General features: G+C 44.3%; 1 protein-coding gene and 1 long non-coding RNA gene across 3 annotated transcripts in view; one reads left to right on the plus strand and one right to left on the minus strand.

The window, feature by feature from the left end:
* MORC2 (MORC family CW-type zinc finger 2) overlaps positions 1-12002 on the minus strand; it is a 49113-nt gene extending 37111 nt beyond the window's left edge. The window contains exons 1-4 of one of the 2 annotated variants that reach the window (XR_010744904.1): positions 11836-12002; positions 5650-5703; positions 4151-4185; positions 3120-3188 (exon numbers count right to left, since the gene is read on the minus strand). Coding sequence is in view for 1 of the 2 variants with exons in the window: in XM_066331094.1 (XP_066187191.1) it covers positions 3120-3188; positions 4151-4185; positions 5650-5703; positions 11836-11921 (244 nt within the window). In the remaining variant the exon portion in view is untranslated. The remainder of the gene's footprint in view (positions 1-3119; positions 3189-4150; positions 4186-5649; positions 5704-11835) is intronic. The other variant, XM_066331094.1, reaches the window with a different exon arrangement.
* A 174-nt stretch (positions 12003-12176) lies between these two features.
* On the plus strand, positions 12177-17512 carry LOC136368736 (uncharacterized). The gene is made up of 2 exons (XR_010744905.1): positions 12177-12338; positions 16332-17512. It is a non-coding gene; the product is annotated as an uncharacterized lncRNA (long non-coding RNA).
* The last annotated feature ends 1104 nt before the right edge of the window (positions 17513-18616 follow it).

Consider the following 18616-nt stretch of genomic DNA (forward strand, 5'->3'; position numbering starts at 1 on the left):
ACCCAGAGGGCCCTATGCAAGGAGTTTGAATGAAAAACTCTCCTTAGCTGCTTCTGTCCATGCTAACAGGCAAATGGTGCAGCACACAGAGCTTCCATCTGGCTGCCCTTGGACAAGCATCAGGACAGTCAAAGGACATCAATTACATGGTATTTGATTGGTATTACATTGATGCATACAAGGCATAGCGCTGCGAAATACAACGCACAGTATCTGCCAATCTTTTTTACTGAGCATTTCAGGCTATCAGGATGCAATTCTTCAACATTTAGCTGAAAGATTAGTCAAAAGAAGCCACTTAATAGCTGTCCTGGATAACCCAAGTATTACTGTACTCCATATCCATCTGTGCCCAAAATTGATAGTCTTTTTAAGACCCAGTGGTGCAGCCAGAATCAGAACCATAGGGTTGGGGGTAGGGGCAGGCGAGTGTCAAGTTCTTTAAAGTTGAGGCACTCAGGCAGAGCTTTCTCTTTCCCCTCCTAGCTTTTGCTCAAGGGAGAGGCTCTGCTTTGTGGGGTTTTTTTCCCGTTTCTCTCTGACGTCCAGAGGGGGTTGTTTCAAGTAAGTTTTCTGTGCTCACAACAGTAGCAATTGTTGCTACAAAATGAGATGCTACATTTAACAAATGAAAACTGTTTTAGAGTGGATTTTGCAACATCTATCTGGGGCTGCAGCATGGTGCTGGGAGGAGTGAAGAGGCCCCACTTCCTGCAGTTGCTGCAGCCGCCAACAGCACCCGGCCAACGTGAGAAGGCACGAAGTCTGAGCCACCTTAGTTGGCTGCCTTGCCATCCTCCACCAAGAGGAAGGTGAAGTCCTTCCACAGGTTCTAGTCCTTGATCAAGTGCCAGCCCTCAGAGCACGTCAATCGCATACACCAATGGAGCTGCTGCAGTCACCAGAAAGATTAAAGGGAGAGCTGTTGCCATTTTCCCTTTGTCTCCCCACAGGCAAGCGTCATCTTGGGGAAAGGGGTCATTCTGCCATTTTAAGTTTCTCTTTGTTCCCAGGGAGTCCATGAGATTTAGCAATTTTGTATCTAGTGATTATTTACTGTTATTTCGTGCCTGTTGCTGTTTTACTGGTTAGCAAACTGGGGTTTTTTTCCACTTATATTTACACATATTCATTTCCTGTGGAAAGGGATTGGTTAAAACTAAGGGGACGTAACTCATTTCAGAGTATCCCACTTAAACTGTCCTAAACCATGACAACAGCCAATACTTAAATCCCATTTTGTCACAAAAAAGCTGTACAGAAGCAATAACAGTATAAAAGATGCTGTCAAATACTATAGCATTAGAAAAGACACCTGGCACCTTCCAGAAAAACATGCAGTTCTCAACACAGGCAGAGAAGGTTGTATTTCCTCTCCCTGATCCTAAGGATTACAACAAGGCCACACTTCAATCTCAGAGCTTCTTTTTATGGATGGGGCTTTATTGTTTCCTTCAGTTAGACTGGTGGCAGAAAAGTACTCTTGGAAGACCTGATTGCCGTCCTTAATTGTATTCCAAAGAATATACAGAAGGTACCTAGGGGTCAAAACAAATTCTTTTATGGACGTCACAAGTCTGTGTATCAAAGCACAAATTAAACTGAATGAAATGCTTCATATCTGTACTAGTTTGGGCTGGATAGAGTTCAATCTCTCCATGGTAACTTGCATGGGGACTGTGTTTCAGAGAAGAGTGTTGCTAATACAGGAGTGTTTTCATTAGCACTGTAAGCACAGCTTACACAGCATCAACACCTCTTCTGCTCTTCAAACTGCACCACCAGCAAGCTGGCGGGGTTGCACAAGGAGTTGGGAAGGGACAAGTCTGGGATGGCTGACCCCAACTGATCCAATGGATTCCAGACAATATCATAAAATCCCAGAACAGTTTGGATTAGAAAGGGCCCTAAAGACCATCTCGTTCCACCCCCTGTCATGGGGGTAGGGCAGGGATGCCTTCCACTAGACCAGGTTGCTCCAAGCCTCATGCAACTTGCTGCAGTGCATATTACCAGATAAAGCTGGAGAAGTAGGAGAAAGAAGGGGACATGTGGCCTTACAGCATTTGCCTACCCAAGTCACTGTTTCACATGATGGAAGCCTGCTGTCCTGGGGATGGCTGAACACTTGCCTGCCCATAGGAAGTGGGGAATTAATTCCTTGGTTTGCTGTGTTGTGTGCATGGCTGTTTGTTTTCCCTAATTGAACTGTATTATCTCAACCCATAAAGTTTTCTCACTTTTTACCCTTCTGATTTTCTCTCCACCATCTCAGTGGAGGAGGAGCAAGCAGCTGTGTGCGGCTGAGTTGCCAGCTGGGATTAAACTGTCATGAGAGGAACTTGGGAGTACTGAGGAAGCAGTGCAAAAATGTTAGTCATTGCTTATTTACCCATTTCTTTTGTCTTCTCCAAATTCATCTCCTAATTTCACCCAATTTTTCTCCCTGTACAGAGCTCCTCACAGGATAATTATCAGTCCTCAAGACTCAAAAAGGTGAGCGGACAGCACTGCTCATTGAGGCTAAAGCAAAGCAGAAAAGCTTTCAGCTTTCTCCTGATAGATACAACACTAATTTACACCAATAATTTCAAGACAGAAATACATTTGTAATATTCTTCTCATATTACTAAGATTTTATATTGTCCAGTATTGATCACAGACACAATGTCCATGATGAAACAATGGCAAACTGTTTTCAAAGCAGAGCCTCTAATTTCTGCCATGGCACACCCTCTGGTTACAACTGAGAAACTGATCACCTGGCAGCCAGATGGGGAAAAGGCTTATGCCATCAAACCTTGTGCTTGTTCCCCTTCTTGCTCCACTATTCTCCCTTCAGCCCCAAGGCCAACTTCAGTATACTGGGAAACTTCAGGCCGGGCTGACCCAGCTCGATAATGCAGCAAAACAATTTTCTTTTGACCAGATTACTTTTCTGCAATGGAAGAGGTAAATGTTTGATATGTAATATGGTGTGAAAAAGGCCAATGGAGAGGCAGGAACATGTATACAGGCATGAAACATGCCCTTTTCAATGGAACTAAGCTGTTAACTCAACTTAAACCATAACATGAAACCTCAGCTTGCAAATGCAAGTGTTACTTTCTGTCACTTACTTGAATCCATTCCTGTTCCATCATCCAAAAAACACAGCATGAATCCACCTCGTAGGTCCTCCCGTCGCTCTGCAAGGGAAGAGTTATTCATTGCTCCCATAAGCAGAAGTTAAGAGCTCCATAAAATTCCATCAGTGTTAACAACAAAAGTAACACACCAAATGGCTCTTTACACCTGCAATATGGCTAAGCTGTAAGAAAGAGCACCAGATTTTTGTTACAGAATAATTAAGAACTTCTTCGCTTCACTACAAAACTGTATTGTGTCAGTGGAGTTTTTCAGCATCCCCTACAAACAGTGACTCACTTCACCTGACCCCAGGTGAAGGCTAACTTAATTGCTTCCCCAAGATATCTGTAAGGTACTCCTTTTGAAAGACAACAGGCACTATGGCACAGAAGAAATGGTAGAACAATAGAATTGTTCAGGTTGGAAATGATCCTTATGATCATCAAGTCCAACCACAAACATAACAGGCCTGAGTTCACTAAACCATGTCCCTAAACACCAGATGTACATATTTTTAAATATGGGTAGATAGTGACTCCCCCACTGCCCAGGGCAGTCTGTTCCAGTGTTAAACTAACTTTCAGAGAAGATATTTTTCTTACTATCCAATCTAAACTTCTCCTGGCACAACTTGAGACTGTTTTCCTCTTTTTCCTCTCACACTTGTTACCCAGGAGAAGAGCCCAACCCCCACCTGGCTGCACTCTCCTGTAAGAGAGCTGTAGGAGCAAGAAGGCCCCCTTCAAGCCTTCTTTTCTCCAGGCAGAGCCGCCCTCAGCTTCCTTAGCCACTTCGCATCAGACTTGTGCTTCAGTTCCTCTTCAGTTTCCTTGCCTTCTCTGGATATGCTCCAGCCCCTCCATTTCTTGTCTTTCTTGTCTGGAGGGCTCACTACTGCCCCAGGATTGGGCATAAGCACTCTCACTCTTATTCTATCAAGGACAACACACATCTGCAGCCTAAATCCAAGTTAATACTGACTTAAATGCTGACATGCAAGGATGCAGCAGGAGTGACTTACCAGTATAAATGTCTATTCTTGTGGCATCTGCATCTCTACAAAGAAATAAAACCACAATTGTTATTCAAATGTTAAACAGAAATGAAACTAAAAATCCAGGCATATACGATAATTTCCAAAAGAAATGGCTGCACAGATCAAAGTCCACAGAGGCCCCACAGTCATCACTGACAGAAAATACTGTCTTACTTTTTGTCTGTTTGAACCTAAACTCGAGCACAGGACATTACTGGCACACTATCAGTTCTGCTGACAGGAAGTACCATTGGCATTTTAAAGAAAGTCATTCTGAGGCTGGGAATCAAATGAGTACACACTTCTGAGCTCCCTCCTGTACAAAACAAATGACGCCTATAGTTTTTGTCAAGCTGTGTACAAACGGTTTAGTAACTCCATATAAAGCTTCATCTCAATACTTTCAAGATTGTTACAGGAAACTGTCATTACAGGATCACTGAAGTGAGGTTCTCCACACACTGCCTCCTTCTCTGTATTTAAAAGTACAGCATGTACAGCATTACTGCGGTCAAACCAACCTTGGCTTGCTGACTAGAGGCAGGGAGCTGCAGTGCAGTAACAAAACCCCACTTGACAAATGCCACAGCCACTTTGTTTCAATTGTGTACCTCCAGCCCAGTCTTGTGAGTTGAAGCCTTACCTTATTCCCAGGAGGACAACCTCTCTATAACCAAGGGAAACCAAGAGGTGAAGGGAAAACCACCTCCAAAGACCCTACTTTTTATTACTTTTTTTTTCCTACTTTTAACAACCGTGAACACAGCATCAGCTCACACACACACACAGGGATGATTCCCTAAACAGAAACTTTCCCGCTCAAAAATGCCCCAGTTTCAGCTCCTCTACATCACAAAATGCACACTGCGACACATCCATTTGAGAGAAAACAATCCCAAAATACTTCCATAGTGCTTCATGATGGTACTTCCTGCAGCTCAACACAAAAGCACGTAAGACTTGGGAGGCTGCTATAGCAGGGTTCCTCACACACGAGACAGGTGGCCCAACACCTGCAATTCCCAAAGACCATATCTTCTCAAGTGTCAAAATTCCTTTAGCTATTCTTCCTCTGTTTTTTAGCATCCCACTCTGATTTGATTTTTATTGTCATGTTTGATGCCATGATTATTTAGATATCAGAAAATTCACAGCTCCTGCAATATATATTTTAGCAATTTCTTTACAGAAAAAGGCAGACTAGTTTTTTCTTTAAATCTATATTGTGTCTGCTATCAATTTCCTTTCCAATATGCGTCGCTCCAGGATTCATTCAAACCTGTCTTTCCATGAATCAATTTTTTAGGTGTTTGCTGTGGCTGTGTTAAAGGAGCAAGTGAAATATTCATACTAAATTGCAGCAATGTCTTCTATTTTCTTGTAAAGTCTACTAGAAGCGAAAATTGCTTAAGGTCAATTAATACATAGGTGAATTACATCTTAACCAAAGCTACCTTGGGAATTAGGTAGTCTCAGGTACATACCTGGCGTTATCCACAAGTTCAGCAAGGGCACCAAACAAGAACTCATGGGTAGTTCTGCAATGAAACACACAAGTCAGCAGAGTTACATCAACACTTAAAAAACAGAGACCTTTAAATAAATTAGAATTTCACCTACATTTTAAACAAATCCAGTCAAATGGGTAAAACACTATGGTCTGGCTGACAGCAGACTAGGAACTAGTGATTTACTGTCGGCCAGAAGCAGCCATGCAGCAGCCAGTCCACCACAAACTGCAGCTCACTATGGTCCAAAACATATTGCAGGTACACAGACACGATACAGAACACGGTGATCCAAAGAACCAGCCTATGACCTAGTGAATAGTTCATGGAAGTCCTTATTCACCACACTGACAGGTCTTTTCATGGCAACTAAATACTCCTATAAGTAAATATGGCCAGATGAGGATTATCATTGAATCACAGAACAGTTTGAGTTGGAAGGGACATTAAAGGTCATTTCATTCCAATCCCCCTGCCATGGGTAGGGACATCTTGCTACAAGCCCTGTCCAACCTGGCCTTGAACACTTCCAGGGGTGCAGCAGCCACAGCTGCTCCGGGCAACAAGACATGAACAACATTATGAACAGGTGAGTCTCCCCCATGCACACAGTCCCACTGCAGAAGTTACTTGCAACAGAAAAAAGCTTCCATATCCTGGCTAATGGCCAGCAGGTGCAGCTGCTACTAATCCAGAGAAAGGGTCTTCTGACACCATTGTACCACACCACTTTCCCAACTTAACACTAAAATTATGAACCCAGCCACCATTTCAGCACAATCTCAAGAGACACATTTAGTTTCCAGCCTCTTAACTGCCACCTCTTATAAGCAGCTCCCATTTGGAAGCCATTAGTTATATGCCTCAACATTGAAAGAATATAGATAGTGAGAAAAACTTAAGCAGTTAATAAATATCATTATAATACATTGTTTGTCAACATAAACACCATATCTCCACTTCATGCCCAAGCTGGCAACCTAACTTCAAAATCTAACAATTATTTCAAACATAGATGAGTCACATCCACCAATAACGTTAACAGCAAAGACATGGAGAAACAGTTCCTGGGATTTGTTGCTCCTCTAAGTTGTTCAATGAAGAGACCAAGACTTCAGAAACTAGTTTTATCAACATGTTTCAGTTTGCACAAAATCCTCATATACAGCCAATAGGTAACCAAAGAGAAGATATTTGTTCGTATTTTCAGCCTTCCAAGAATGGACACACAGGTACTTCCCACACATAAAATATATAGCTGTCCACACTGTTAATAACCACAAAACAAGCTTTCATATCCATCTTCAGGGTGATCACACTGAACCCATCAACATAGCTTCAGTTAGAGGAAAACACATCAGTCTTCAAAGTTATCACTAAAATCATGGGAACAGAGATTTCTGTATCTCCACTCTCCTGCAGAAAAAAGACCAATGGAAACCATGTTTGGAAGACTTACCAACCTAATCAGAAAGCTTCCACAGAAACACAATCTTGGTGTTCTTTCATTTGAACAGGATTTCCAGCTGTCCTGGTTTCAGCAGGGATAGAGCTAATTTTCTTCTCAGTAGGTGTTACAGAATTGTGTTTCAGATTTAGTGTGAGAATAATGTTGATAACACGCTGATGTCTGGTGCCAAGCATGCATAACCTAAGTCAAGACTTTTCAGTGTCCTATGCTAGTCAGCTATGTAAGAAGCTGTAGGGAAGCACGGCCAGGGCAGCTGACCCAAAGCAGCCGGAGGAATATTCTGTACCACAGAATGTTCTGCTCAGTCTACAAACTGCGGGAGCTGGCCAGGAGGAGCCAATCACTGCTGAGGGACAGGCTGGGCATGGGTCAGTGGGTGCTGAGGAATTGTACTGAGCATTATTTGACTTTTGGGGTTAATTCCTCTCTCTCTTTTTCCCATTGTTATCGAATGTTTCTTCACTCCAGTTTTTGAACTGTTCTTAGCCCATGCGTTTTAGCCCTGTATGATTCACCCCCCCATCCCACTGAGGAGCTGAGTGTGTAGATATGTAAGATGATTTCAGATTTCAAGTGTTCTCTTGAGTTTACAAGTGTCTATTCAGCTCCACAGGTCAACATCACAGAAGTTTATTTAGGAAGTAACCCATGAGCAAATGCATGCTTTAGCACTAGTAACTATGCCTCATGAGCACCTTTTACTCCAAAATTTTAGGAATACGTCCAAGAAAAGATGCAAATAAGATAAAATTAAGGATTTCCAAAGAAAGATGCTGGAACAAAACAAATGATAACACAGCTATATGTGACAAGAAAGGCAAAACAAAACTTCTCCACATAGCCTGACACTGTACTGATCTCAAACATCTCCCCTATAACCTCCTGTGCTGACACAAGCAAAGGGAAACCTTGCTGCAAGCCAATGAAATTCACTCCAGCTGTTTATCACTAACAGAAATTAATACACACTGTAAAAAGTTTTCAATTTATGAATTTGAACACACTTGTCAATATTTAACTAAAGTCACATGAAGTGCTTTGGCCGGATTCAATCACCTAATCTCAAACAAACCCCGTGATCTTGCCTTACAGTCAAAAGTTCCCGAAACACTTCACATCCATCACACTCAATCAACGACCGTTTCTCATACCTCCCCCAAAAAAGTTTGAGATTATTTTACTTGCAACACAACTTTAAAAAAACAAGACAAGCTGTTGGCAAAATGAAATCTATCAGAGCTTCCAAGCAACCTGCAAGCACGTTACTTAATAATCAAACACAGTGAGCTTATTTTAGATAGGCATCATCAGAAGCAACAACAACGTGCCTCAGAGTGTCCAAAATACAACTACTACTGCCATACAATGGGTGAAAAAACATATAGGAGGGAGGAAAGTATTATCAAAATCCAGTGTCAACAGCTCATCTGGGTAGACAAAAACTGTCCAGGACCATCCCACAATCTGCATCTTCCATTTGAGGCAGCTCCATGCAGAACTGGAGGCTTGACAAGGAACAGAACAGCAAAGTCCAACACTGGCAATTTATTGAAACACAGGTGACAAAAGGTCAAGTTAGATGGCTCTAAAACACAACCAACTTCAAACACCTCTACAAAGAATCATTTGGTGGAGTAATGCCCCAAGGGAAGAAAAGCTTGTTTTGTGAGGAGTTCCTACAGGAACCTCCTGCTTGAACCTAGTTGGACTCTAGATTCTGCAGACAAGTACCTGATTACTAATGAGGGATTTAAGACTTCACTTTTGTTCTGAAGGAGAGCACATCTGGGAAAATGTTTTATTTTGGCACATGCATCTGGAACAACAGCCATTCTCTAAGTAATGCACTCTGTTTCAGGTCAAAACAGAAAAAAAGCACAAGAAGAAGAGGGAATTGGGAGGGAGCAGAGATATATTGTTGGTCTGTTATTACTAGTTTCCCTCAATCCATACATTTAGTCATCTTGAAGTTCTACTTGAGTGACCTTCTTCTACTCCAACTCTAGTTACCAGGACAATTCTAGTTACATAACAAAAACACAAGTTACAAGCTAAAGACTACCACTGGTAGAAGACATTTCAAGGTCCTCAACTTTTTACAACTTATTCTATTTTTATTAGAAATATTCAAAATATACAGTACAATCAGCTGGTCTCTGTTAGATTTTTCCCATCATCTCATTAATAACTTTGGGAAGTATCTTTATGTAACAGCATTAATTGTTACGGTAAACATGCAGGCCAGCAGGTAACTCTGGGAAAGTCATAAAACAATGCACATGTAATTTTCATGTGCGTACACACACTGATTTTCATTCTAGGATCTAAAAGAACTTTAACATACCAACATAAGGTTGAAAATACTTTAAAAGGTCATCTAGTCCAATCTTCCACTACGCCAGGTTGCTCCAGCCCCAGCCAACCTAGCCTTGGACCTTTGAGGGATGGAGCAGCACAGCTTCTCTGAGCAACCTGTGCTAGGGGGCCTTCCCACCCCCACAGTGAGGAAAGTCTTCCTTCTCTCTAGTCTGAATTTACACTCTCAGGTTAAAGTCATTATCCTCTGTCTCATCACTACACAACTTACTAGAAGTCTGTCTCAACTATTCATCAAGTAAAGCACTTGAAAAAGCACGGGTGATTATTTTACTTTTTAAAAAATATGGCAACTGAATCGATTCATTAGATGCTGAGGCTCACTAAATGTGCCATCAGAGATATAAGCATTAAGCTGCTATCAGAAAGATCTGCTGCAGGTCCTCAAGCTCAGAGACCTATCAACTGTCTCCTGCAACGCACTTCAGACTGAGCATTCTGAGTTAGATATATGGACCTTTCTGAAAGAAGGTCTTAAAAAAGAAGGGAAAAAAAAAAGGCATGGATTCTCTTCTGCATCCCAAAAGCCAGATGGTTGGCCTTTAACTGCAATTTAAAGAATTCCCACTTCCTTGACTGTGAGAACATGCTTAGCACTGAATTAGAATTTATCTAAGATGGATGGTCTTCCTTAGCAAGAGAGAACAGCTCCAAAGACCAGTCTCCTCCACCAAAATCCCTATGCTGGCCTTGGGTTTGATTTCGGGATTGGCTCTTTTTTCTTTTTTCCTCATTTTTTTTACCACAGGAACATGAGAGGTTATGCGCTAGTTTGGTGCTTTCTTTGTTTTTATAATGACTTCCATTACTTCCACTGCCATTCTTAGGGAAGCAGTTGACTTATGCACTGATTCCCACAACCTCAAGACTCCTTTGTTCACGATGGACAAGAAGCTCTGACCTTGGCTTAGCCAAGCATTAGCTTCCAGCTCCTCATAAGATTTCAGTAACGCCAGTATCACTGTAGCAATGTAGCACCCACAAGCAGACAGCAGCGTAAGCACAATGGCCACATGAAGTAGCTTTATAGAAGCTTGAGAGCACCAGCAACAACTCGTCTTTTCTACAGCCAGGCTTGATCTCCTCATGAAGATGACGAGTTCTGGAGCTTTGCAGCAAACACACCGGCTGACAGAGCACTGCCATCAGCTGCATGGTCTTCTAATCCATAAAAAAAAGATGGTCTTCTGGAGCTGGACATGAAGAGTTCACAAATCAACAACACAACATGACTCAGATTGTCCATCTTCAGGCACCAACTATTTACTCCATACCACCTGGCTACCAGCCAAGCTAGAGAGCAGATCCAAATGTGACATAGAACTGCCACTAGATTTATTTCCCGTTCAAACCCATTACTTTTCTGATTCTGAAAATAAATGGATTGTAATGGTCTTGGCAGATCTGAGATTAGTCTTAACTGCTCTTGCAGATGTATCTCATTACCACAGAACCAGACAAAAATACTTTGAAACCAAGTTACCCATGTTTCTGTGCCATTTTTAGACTGCTACAGGCCACGGTGATTCGTCACAGTGGAAAGGGCAACAAAAAGATAAAGCTGCACTTTACTTGTTCTTCTAGTGATGGATAGAACAATAGACGGTAAGTCAACTCTTCCACAGAACATCAGCAGACAATCTTACAGCAGTGACCAGCTGATCAAAATGAAGCAATGCCAAGTGGTTCCACAGAGTTCTTCCAGTTCAGGCAGAACAAGCTCTTTCATCTCCTCTATACATGGCATTACAAGGCTTAGGAGCAGCAGGCAGGTGTTGATGGGTGCCTGACCCTGTAAGCGTCGCTTCCTGATGGTGCTTCTCATTTCCTAGACATGTGCTCAGAAGAAATTAATTTTAAATAATGGCTTTACCTCTTCTCAAGAAGTGTAATTTGGGGGATTCACTGGCGACATATAAAAATCTGACTGGAAAAAGAGTACCGTAATCCTGTTAAAAATAAACCTGCAAAACACTCAGTGAGTGACACAAAAAGCCAGATGCTGCAGAGGGATGGTATCCGGCATGGCAGCTCACACACTACTCCACAGAGGTCTGGCCGTGTGACTTTGGTTGCCCAAGGGGCCTCCCCGTTTCTCTCAGGACCTCTTATCCCCACGCACCAGCTCTCCGTGACCCGCGGGCGTGCCCGCGGTACATCAGCCGGTCCCCGGAGGGACCACGAGGCGCCCGGGCCGGGGGCAGGGGCTGCTCAGCCAGACCGGCTCGCGAGGCTTCGGCCAGGCCAAACAGACTGAGCCGGGGCCCCGAGCAGGCCGGGTGCCCCAGGCCCGCCCCAACCCAGCCGGTACTCACGAGTTGGTGTGCAGGTATTCGAAGGTAAGCTGGGCCCGGTTCAGGCTGCTGTAATTGCCCAGGGACATGGCGGCAGTGGCCGCCATCGGGCCTGGGCCCGCACCGCATGCACCGGCGGCCGCGCGCGCCTCGATCACTCCCCGCCCCCTGCTGGCCACGGCCCACACCGGGTGAGCAGCCGGCGCTGCGCTGCACTTCGTTGTGCCGAGTCCCGCCGCACCCTGCCGCCCCCTCGCGGGTGCGCGTGCGCGTGCGCGTGCGGGTGCGCGTGCGGGTGCGGGTGCGCGGTGCGCGGTGCGCCGCAGGCCCGACGTCAGCCCGCTTTGTCTCCGCCGCACTGGAATTGCACCCGCCGCCGCAACCGCCTCGGCGGGGCGGAGCCACGCGGCTGCTATCCATTGGTCAAGAAAGGGCACGTGGTGCAAGTGCCCCGGCGCGGCCGATGTGGGCTCTGCGCCGCCGCGTGAGGGGTGCGCGTGGCCGGGAGGGAGCGGCGGCGGTGGGTGAGTGGGGTCGTTCCGGGACCCTTTGCGGGACTCCCTTTTTTCCCCCAGGCTCCGTCCCCGTGGCAGCCGAGCGCCTCAGCGCCGCGGGAGCCGCCGCCGCGGCCTCCTAGGGCGGAGGAGCGGGTGTGGTGGGGCCGGGCTGCGCGGTGAGACGGCTCGGGAGCGGGATCCCCATCCGGCCCTGGGCGAACGCGCCGGAGCCGGGAGGCCCGATCGCCGCGGTGCCGACGGCGTGCGCAGTGGGGCATTGCGCGTGCGCACTGGCGGTGATTGCTGGGTGCCGGGTGGGAGCGGGCGAGGTCCGCCAGTTCCGAACGTCGGGAGCGGCTCCGGGACGCATCTGGATGGAAGGATCCCGCTGCTGAATTCTTACGGAGGCTCCGCGCGGCGGATGGCGTCCTGCTGCGCTGGTGAAGGTTCTGGGAAGTCACCGAGGAGAAGCTCCTGAGCGTGCCCGTAGTTACGAAAAACCATTAGTGTAAAGGGTGTATAAAATCATAAAAAGTCTTGCTTTAATTCTGTGCCTTTGGTCCATGTTGAAATGTGAAGGGATTGAGCTCAGGGGCTGTTTACTTCTGTCCTGCCCCCACCATGCCCCCCCAAAATGCAGCCGGAACGCAGGAACCCTGAAGGCCAGGAATACTTGTCTGAGCACCTGACTTGTCCGGTCGAAAAACACCCTCAGTTGTCCTTCTGAAATGGACAATTTGTGTCTGCTGTGTCTTGGATAATAGGAATCTGAACTTAATATCCAAAATCTGAAGGAATTCAGTCTGTGCAAAAAATAATGTGGCATATTTCTTCTTCAAGAATGTCCAGCAAGAACAAAACATGTAATATTGCAGATTTTAAAAGGATAAACATTATTTGATACTTTATTTACAGGACACCAGAGGGAAAAGGTAAAGGTTTTGTTTAAAAAGAAAAGGCAGCATTTAAATTTTGTCTGATAATTTTCCAACAATAAAATCTAATTCATCAGAAGAAAAGAAAAAAAAAAGGCTATAGGAGTTGTGATTATTCAGCCCGGGGAAGAGAAGCATCCTGGGTGACCTTACTGCAATCTTTCAGTACCTTAAGGGGACTCCAAAGGAGCTGGAGAGGGACTTTGGACAAGAAGTAATGGCTTCCCACTGCCAGAGGGCAGGGTTATTGAGATACTGAGAAGAACTTCCCTGTGAGAGTGGGGAGGCTCTGCCACAGGGTGCCCAGAGCAGCTGTGGGTGCACCATCCCTCAAAGTGTCCAAGGCCAGGTTGGATGGAGCTTTTGAAGCAATCTGGCCTAGTGGAAGATGGCCCTGCCCCTGGCAGGGGGTATAACAAGATGAGGTTTAAGATCCTTTCCAACCCAAACCATTCCATAACTCTGTGGTTCTGTGGTATCCAAGATATGTGGTGAAAAATTAAATCTGTTACTTATGACTGGTAAATGGCTAAAACCTTAATTTCATATTTGAGTTGTTTGACCCCCATTCCCAGTGGTGTGTAGCCTGAGCTAACAATTCTGCAGCTTTGGCCTGAAAACTTCACTTCCCAGAACAGTACTTAGCTCTGTTTACCCTCAGTTTGGCCTGTTCAGGCCAGCAAGGGCTGGAAGGGATTTGTGTGTTCTTGTGAAGGTATAAAAAAAACCCTCACTGCACATGTGTGCAGTGGCTCTTTTAGGCCTTATCTCTGAAAAGCTATGCACAGCAGGACATTGAACTGCACGAAAGAATTAAGAAAATTACAATTGAGAACTATTTAGGTGTATTAGGTTTATGACAATCAATGAGTCTGTTAAGGATTGTAGCATCATCTATTGTGCTCACCTTTTATTTTGTCACATTGTAGTCAATATCAACAGCAGATGTTCAAAAACAATTAAAGATCCTGTCAGTGTAAGGGAAAAGTAATTACCCAAACAGATGTTCCTGAGGAACATGAACCTGAATTTATGCATCATATTGACCTTGTCCTCTTAGGTAATCAGAATGTCTCTGTGCCTACCAGGAAGTTTGTCTCATCATCTTACCTTTAGGGAGGAACCAGTGTTTCTTTCCTGATGTTGGAGAGGTTGACAACACCACCCAAATACTGCAGTGCTGTGGACAGAGCAGTTCAACACCTTCCTGCTGCTCCTATGGGATCTGATCTGTTCTGAGGATGGGCTGGCTGGATACCAGTCCATTCCATCTGGCCCTTGGTAGAAGACCAGTACATTGCAGTCCTATTTCATTTTGCAAGCCCAGGCAGGAAACTGCTCATTACCATCCTGCCATTTGGTGATGATCAAATTTACAAAAGTGAGGTGAGAATTTAATTCTTACACTTTCCCTAGCTGTTCTGCAGAACAGACACGTAGGTTTCAGACACATTCCCAACTTTTGCTCTTTGATCTCTTTTGCCCAAGTTTTGAAAGATTTGTACCTTCATTTGCTGGCTCTCTGAGCTGCTAGACATTGGCCCAAGGTGTAATGAAGTGAATTCATCTTTTGCAGAGCACCCTTTAAGTTACATCACAACTCTGCCTTGGCCACAGCAGAGCTATGCTTTGATAGGAGCCTCTCTGCCCATGGATGGGGACATAACAGGCTTGTTTGGCCTATGTACCACTGCTGCAAAGTGCTGAATTTCTCAGTACTTTAGAGATTAAAGACTTCCCACTGGAAATTCATATTTATCCTCTTTCGGGGCACCTGTTTTTCCTTGGAAACGCTCTCCCAAAACTTTGTTTAAATAGTTCTAGATCTTTCAGTTATACTGGTTATGACAGGTAACCTTTTTTTTTTTTTTTTTTTTTTTTTTTTTTTTTTTTTTTTTTTTTTTTTTTAATTCTGCTACCAGCACCATTTCCCTGAGTTTTTGTTCAGGAAACTGTGTCTTACAGTAATGAGCAAAACAAGTCTTGCTGCTCAGGTGTCACAGGCAGTACCCCCTCATTTTTGAAGTCTCCAGTGCAGTAGAAGGCAGTAATTTGCTCTGGTGCACATAACTTTCCCATTAATGACCTGTGGGTTGTTTTATCCAGCCTGTACAAGTAGAGCTTGGGGTAAACTTTACTGCTTTTCTTTAACCCTAAAGCTGAGTTTCTTACTCTGAAATAATCCCCAAGCCCTCTTGTAAAGCTGGTCTCTTGATTCTACACTGTTCAAAATTATGTTTCTAGGCTGTGGTGTGAGTTCCTATGCAGTCCTGTGTGATGTTTGCTAGGTCATTACTCTGGCATAGCACTTTGTTAAGCCTCTTTCCATTGGAGTCCAGGACATGGCCTGAGGTCATTGAAGAATTTATGTGGCCATTGTTCTGCAAGTTAGAGGTAAACACTTCTACACCTGTGTGGGCCTTGACTCAGCAATTGTTATTTTTCTCCCTTATTTTTTAAGAAGCTAGCCTTCTAACCCAGTACTTGATGCAATGGTAAGTACTAAATGCAGTGGTAAGTACTAGATTCTGCACCAGACGAGTGCCATGAGTGCAGGAAAGTGATTTTTCCACATGCCTGTGAGGTCTCCCAAGTTAATTGTTTGTAGCTTTATTCTGTGTTTATGTCCATGAAGAAATTAAAACTTTGCATTGTAGAAATTAGGTTTTCAGTGTCAGGTGAAATAAGCAGGCAGTGACAAATAAATCTGAGACATCACCAGTAATGCTCAGGTATGTGCTGGTCCTTCCTTTATCCTTCATTTTTCTGGAAGGGAAAAATGGCATTGCCTTTGGATGCAAGGTCCTCTGTCTATGTCATGACAGAAGCTGCTGAAGTTCTAGGTCAGAGCTGTTCTACTGAGCGTTCACCTTGGTACTTCTAAGAAGATTGGGTGCAGTTGCAATCCCCAGTATCCATCCAGATTGGCACGGATCTCTTTTCCATTGCCCTGAGTTTGTAGAAAGAATTTCAAAGCAGCTTCCTTTAATGGGCTTGAAATCATGTTGCCTCATAGCTTTTTGGTTTTGTGTCATCACATATGCTGCCTCTGCTGTGTGATGAATTCTATTGTCTCCCTTTACAGAATGGGAACTTCTGCTGTGCAACTCTGCTGCCTCCAGCATGGGGTGTTCTCCTTTAGATAGAGCATGCCAATCTCACTCACACAGAAGAGCTGCTTCAAAAAGCATCAAAAGCATTCCGCCTTTTCTTGAGCACAAGTTGCATCTCCATGTTGATTCAATACAATCCAAGAACACAACCCTGAAGTCAAGCATTTAGAAGGAAGTGTTTTTCTCCTGGCTTCTCCTAGTAAGGAGTTATTCCATGTATGACCTGGGGCAGCCCTGCTTCTTGTGTTCACATTTGCCCAGCCTCTCCATCATTTGCATCAAGTAGCAGAGCAGTTTGCTGACTAAATGTAAGTATCATGAAGTCAGACCTCTCTTCATGGAAGTGTGTCTTTTTCTCCTGTGTTGGAAAGCCTGAATCCTGCAGTTCTTCTCTGGAACAGTAGTTTCGTGAAGAGTCTGTGAATTAGTCCTTACAAGACATGCAGAGCAAGATGTTCAAAGATGAGTGCCTAAACGTGTGGAAGATACTGGCATAACAGTTCACAGACCTTTTCTGTAGTGCCAGGTGTCAGCCTCTTGATGTTTTGTTTTCATGGAAAGTCACATCATGGATTTTAAATTCCTTATTTCAGTCTAGGTACCATTCTCAGTGAGACACTGGTTGTCAGAAATTACTTTGTAAATGAGTTTTCTGAAGAGTGGAAAGGGTAAGATTAGTTGAGAGCAGGGAGACATCTTGGAGTGAATTGTCAGTGGAGTGGTGAACAGGGAGGATGCTCCACTTCCAGTCAGGTTCCCAATGTCCTGAGCCCAGATTTGATTAATGAATTAGTGACATGAAAAAAATGTCACAGCTGTTACAGCATTATGTCACCACCTCAGGCCTACTCTGTGCCTTGGCAGGAAAGATAGGCAGAAGAGCCTACAAGAAGATGGTAGAAAAGGAGCGATGGTGTCTTACAAGAATTTTCCTCACAAACTTGAAGAGTTATGGATAGCATGAACTCATTGTCAGAAATTGATAGTTTGATTGAGGTTGGATGGTTTTTGACAGGGATGCTGCAAAGGACCCAAGCCTGGAGACTTTCTGCTCTGACCTGTAACTGTATGATGATGTTTTTAGTGGCTTCAACCAATATAAGAAGGTGTGCAGGCTCCTTAACAAGGTGACTAGTACAATTCTTTTCATGAATGGTTTTCCCTGTCTCATTATTTGAAATATGTGGACTGTGTTTCTTGTGGGTTTGGTCCAGTTTAGAATATCTGTTTAACCCAGTCTGATGGATGTGTGCATGACATGGGCAATTCAGTAATTTCAGTCTAGCACCTTGAAAGCAACCAAAAACATTCTCTTACAGTGAAAAGCTTATGGTAATCTCTTGGGTGCCTCATGGAAGCAGCATCCAATTAGATTGAGCTGTGATACCAATGAAGAGATGAACAGATGTGTCACCATGTCTGGCACAGAACACGCTTCGGGAGTGCTTTGGAGAGATCCGGGCTTTGCCAGTCATTCCCATCGAAGCATCTGTCAGTGGTGACTAGCTAACAGCTTCTCTAGCATGTGCTGGGAATGCCACCGTGGATCAAATGTCTTTTGTCATCTCTGAAGGCATTCATCTCCCCAAGCTTTAGCTCTAGATAAATGCAAGGGGCACAAGAACCCTGGGCTGCCCTTCTGCCTTATAGGAATGTGTCATCAACATGAAGGGCTGACTGCCTTGCTGGGAGAGAATGAGAGGAGCTTCACAGATGTGTAATATATTTCCTGGAATGTCATGGTTTGCGAGAAGCTGATCAGTCTGGCAGTCAAGAGATGGTGTGAGGAGCAAAAGTACTGTAGGAAAAAGCTGTCAGCACTCTGTCAGTACACAGCTCTGGAGACTGTCCCTAGCCTGAGCTGGGGCTATCAGGAAGCTGGGAAGTTCTTGGGAGGCCAAAAAAGAACAGTCTGTGAGGAAGTGCCATTTTTTCAGCAACTTCACCCTAAAGTTGTTTCTTGTCACCCAGATCTTCCATCCAAACCTAGTTATTTTCTTTAAGAGGAACAAACTCAGGAAATGTTTTATCAGCACAGTTGAATCATCTCCGTGGTTTGACGAGTCCTCATCAAACCTATAATCCCATCCATTTGGAGGATGTGTGATGTTATCATGCTTGTTCAATACATCCTGAGCCACGCTTCTTTGTCCTGCATTGGTGATCTGCATAATACATAATCTGGGTAATATTTTACAAAGACAAAGGATTTTGTTTTGTGAAAGTGGTTTTGCCAGTGCGCCTCCCAAACTCTTTC

The sequence above is a fragment of the Sylvia atricapilla genome, chromosome 17 (assembly GCF_009819655.1).
Source record: "Sylvia atricapilla isolate bSylAtr1 chromosome 17, bSylAtr1.pri, whole genome shotgun sequence".
NCBI lineage: Eukaryota > Metazoa > Chordata > Aves > Passeriformes > Sylviidae > Sylvia > Sylvia atricapilla.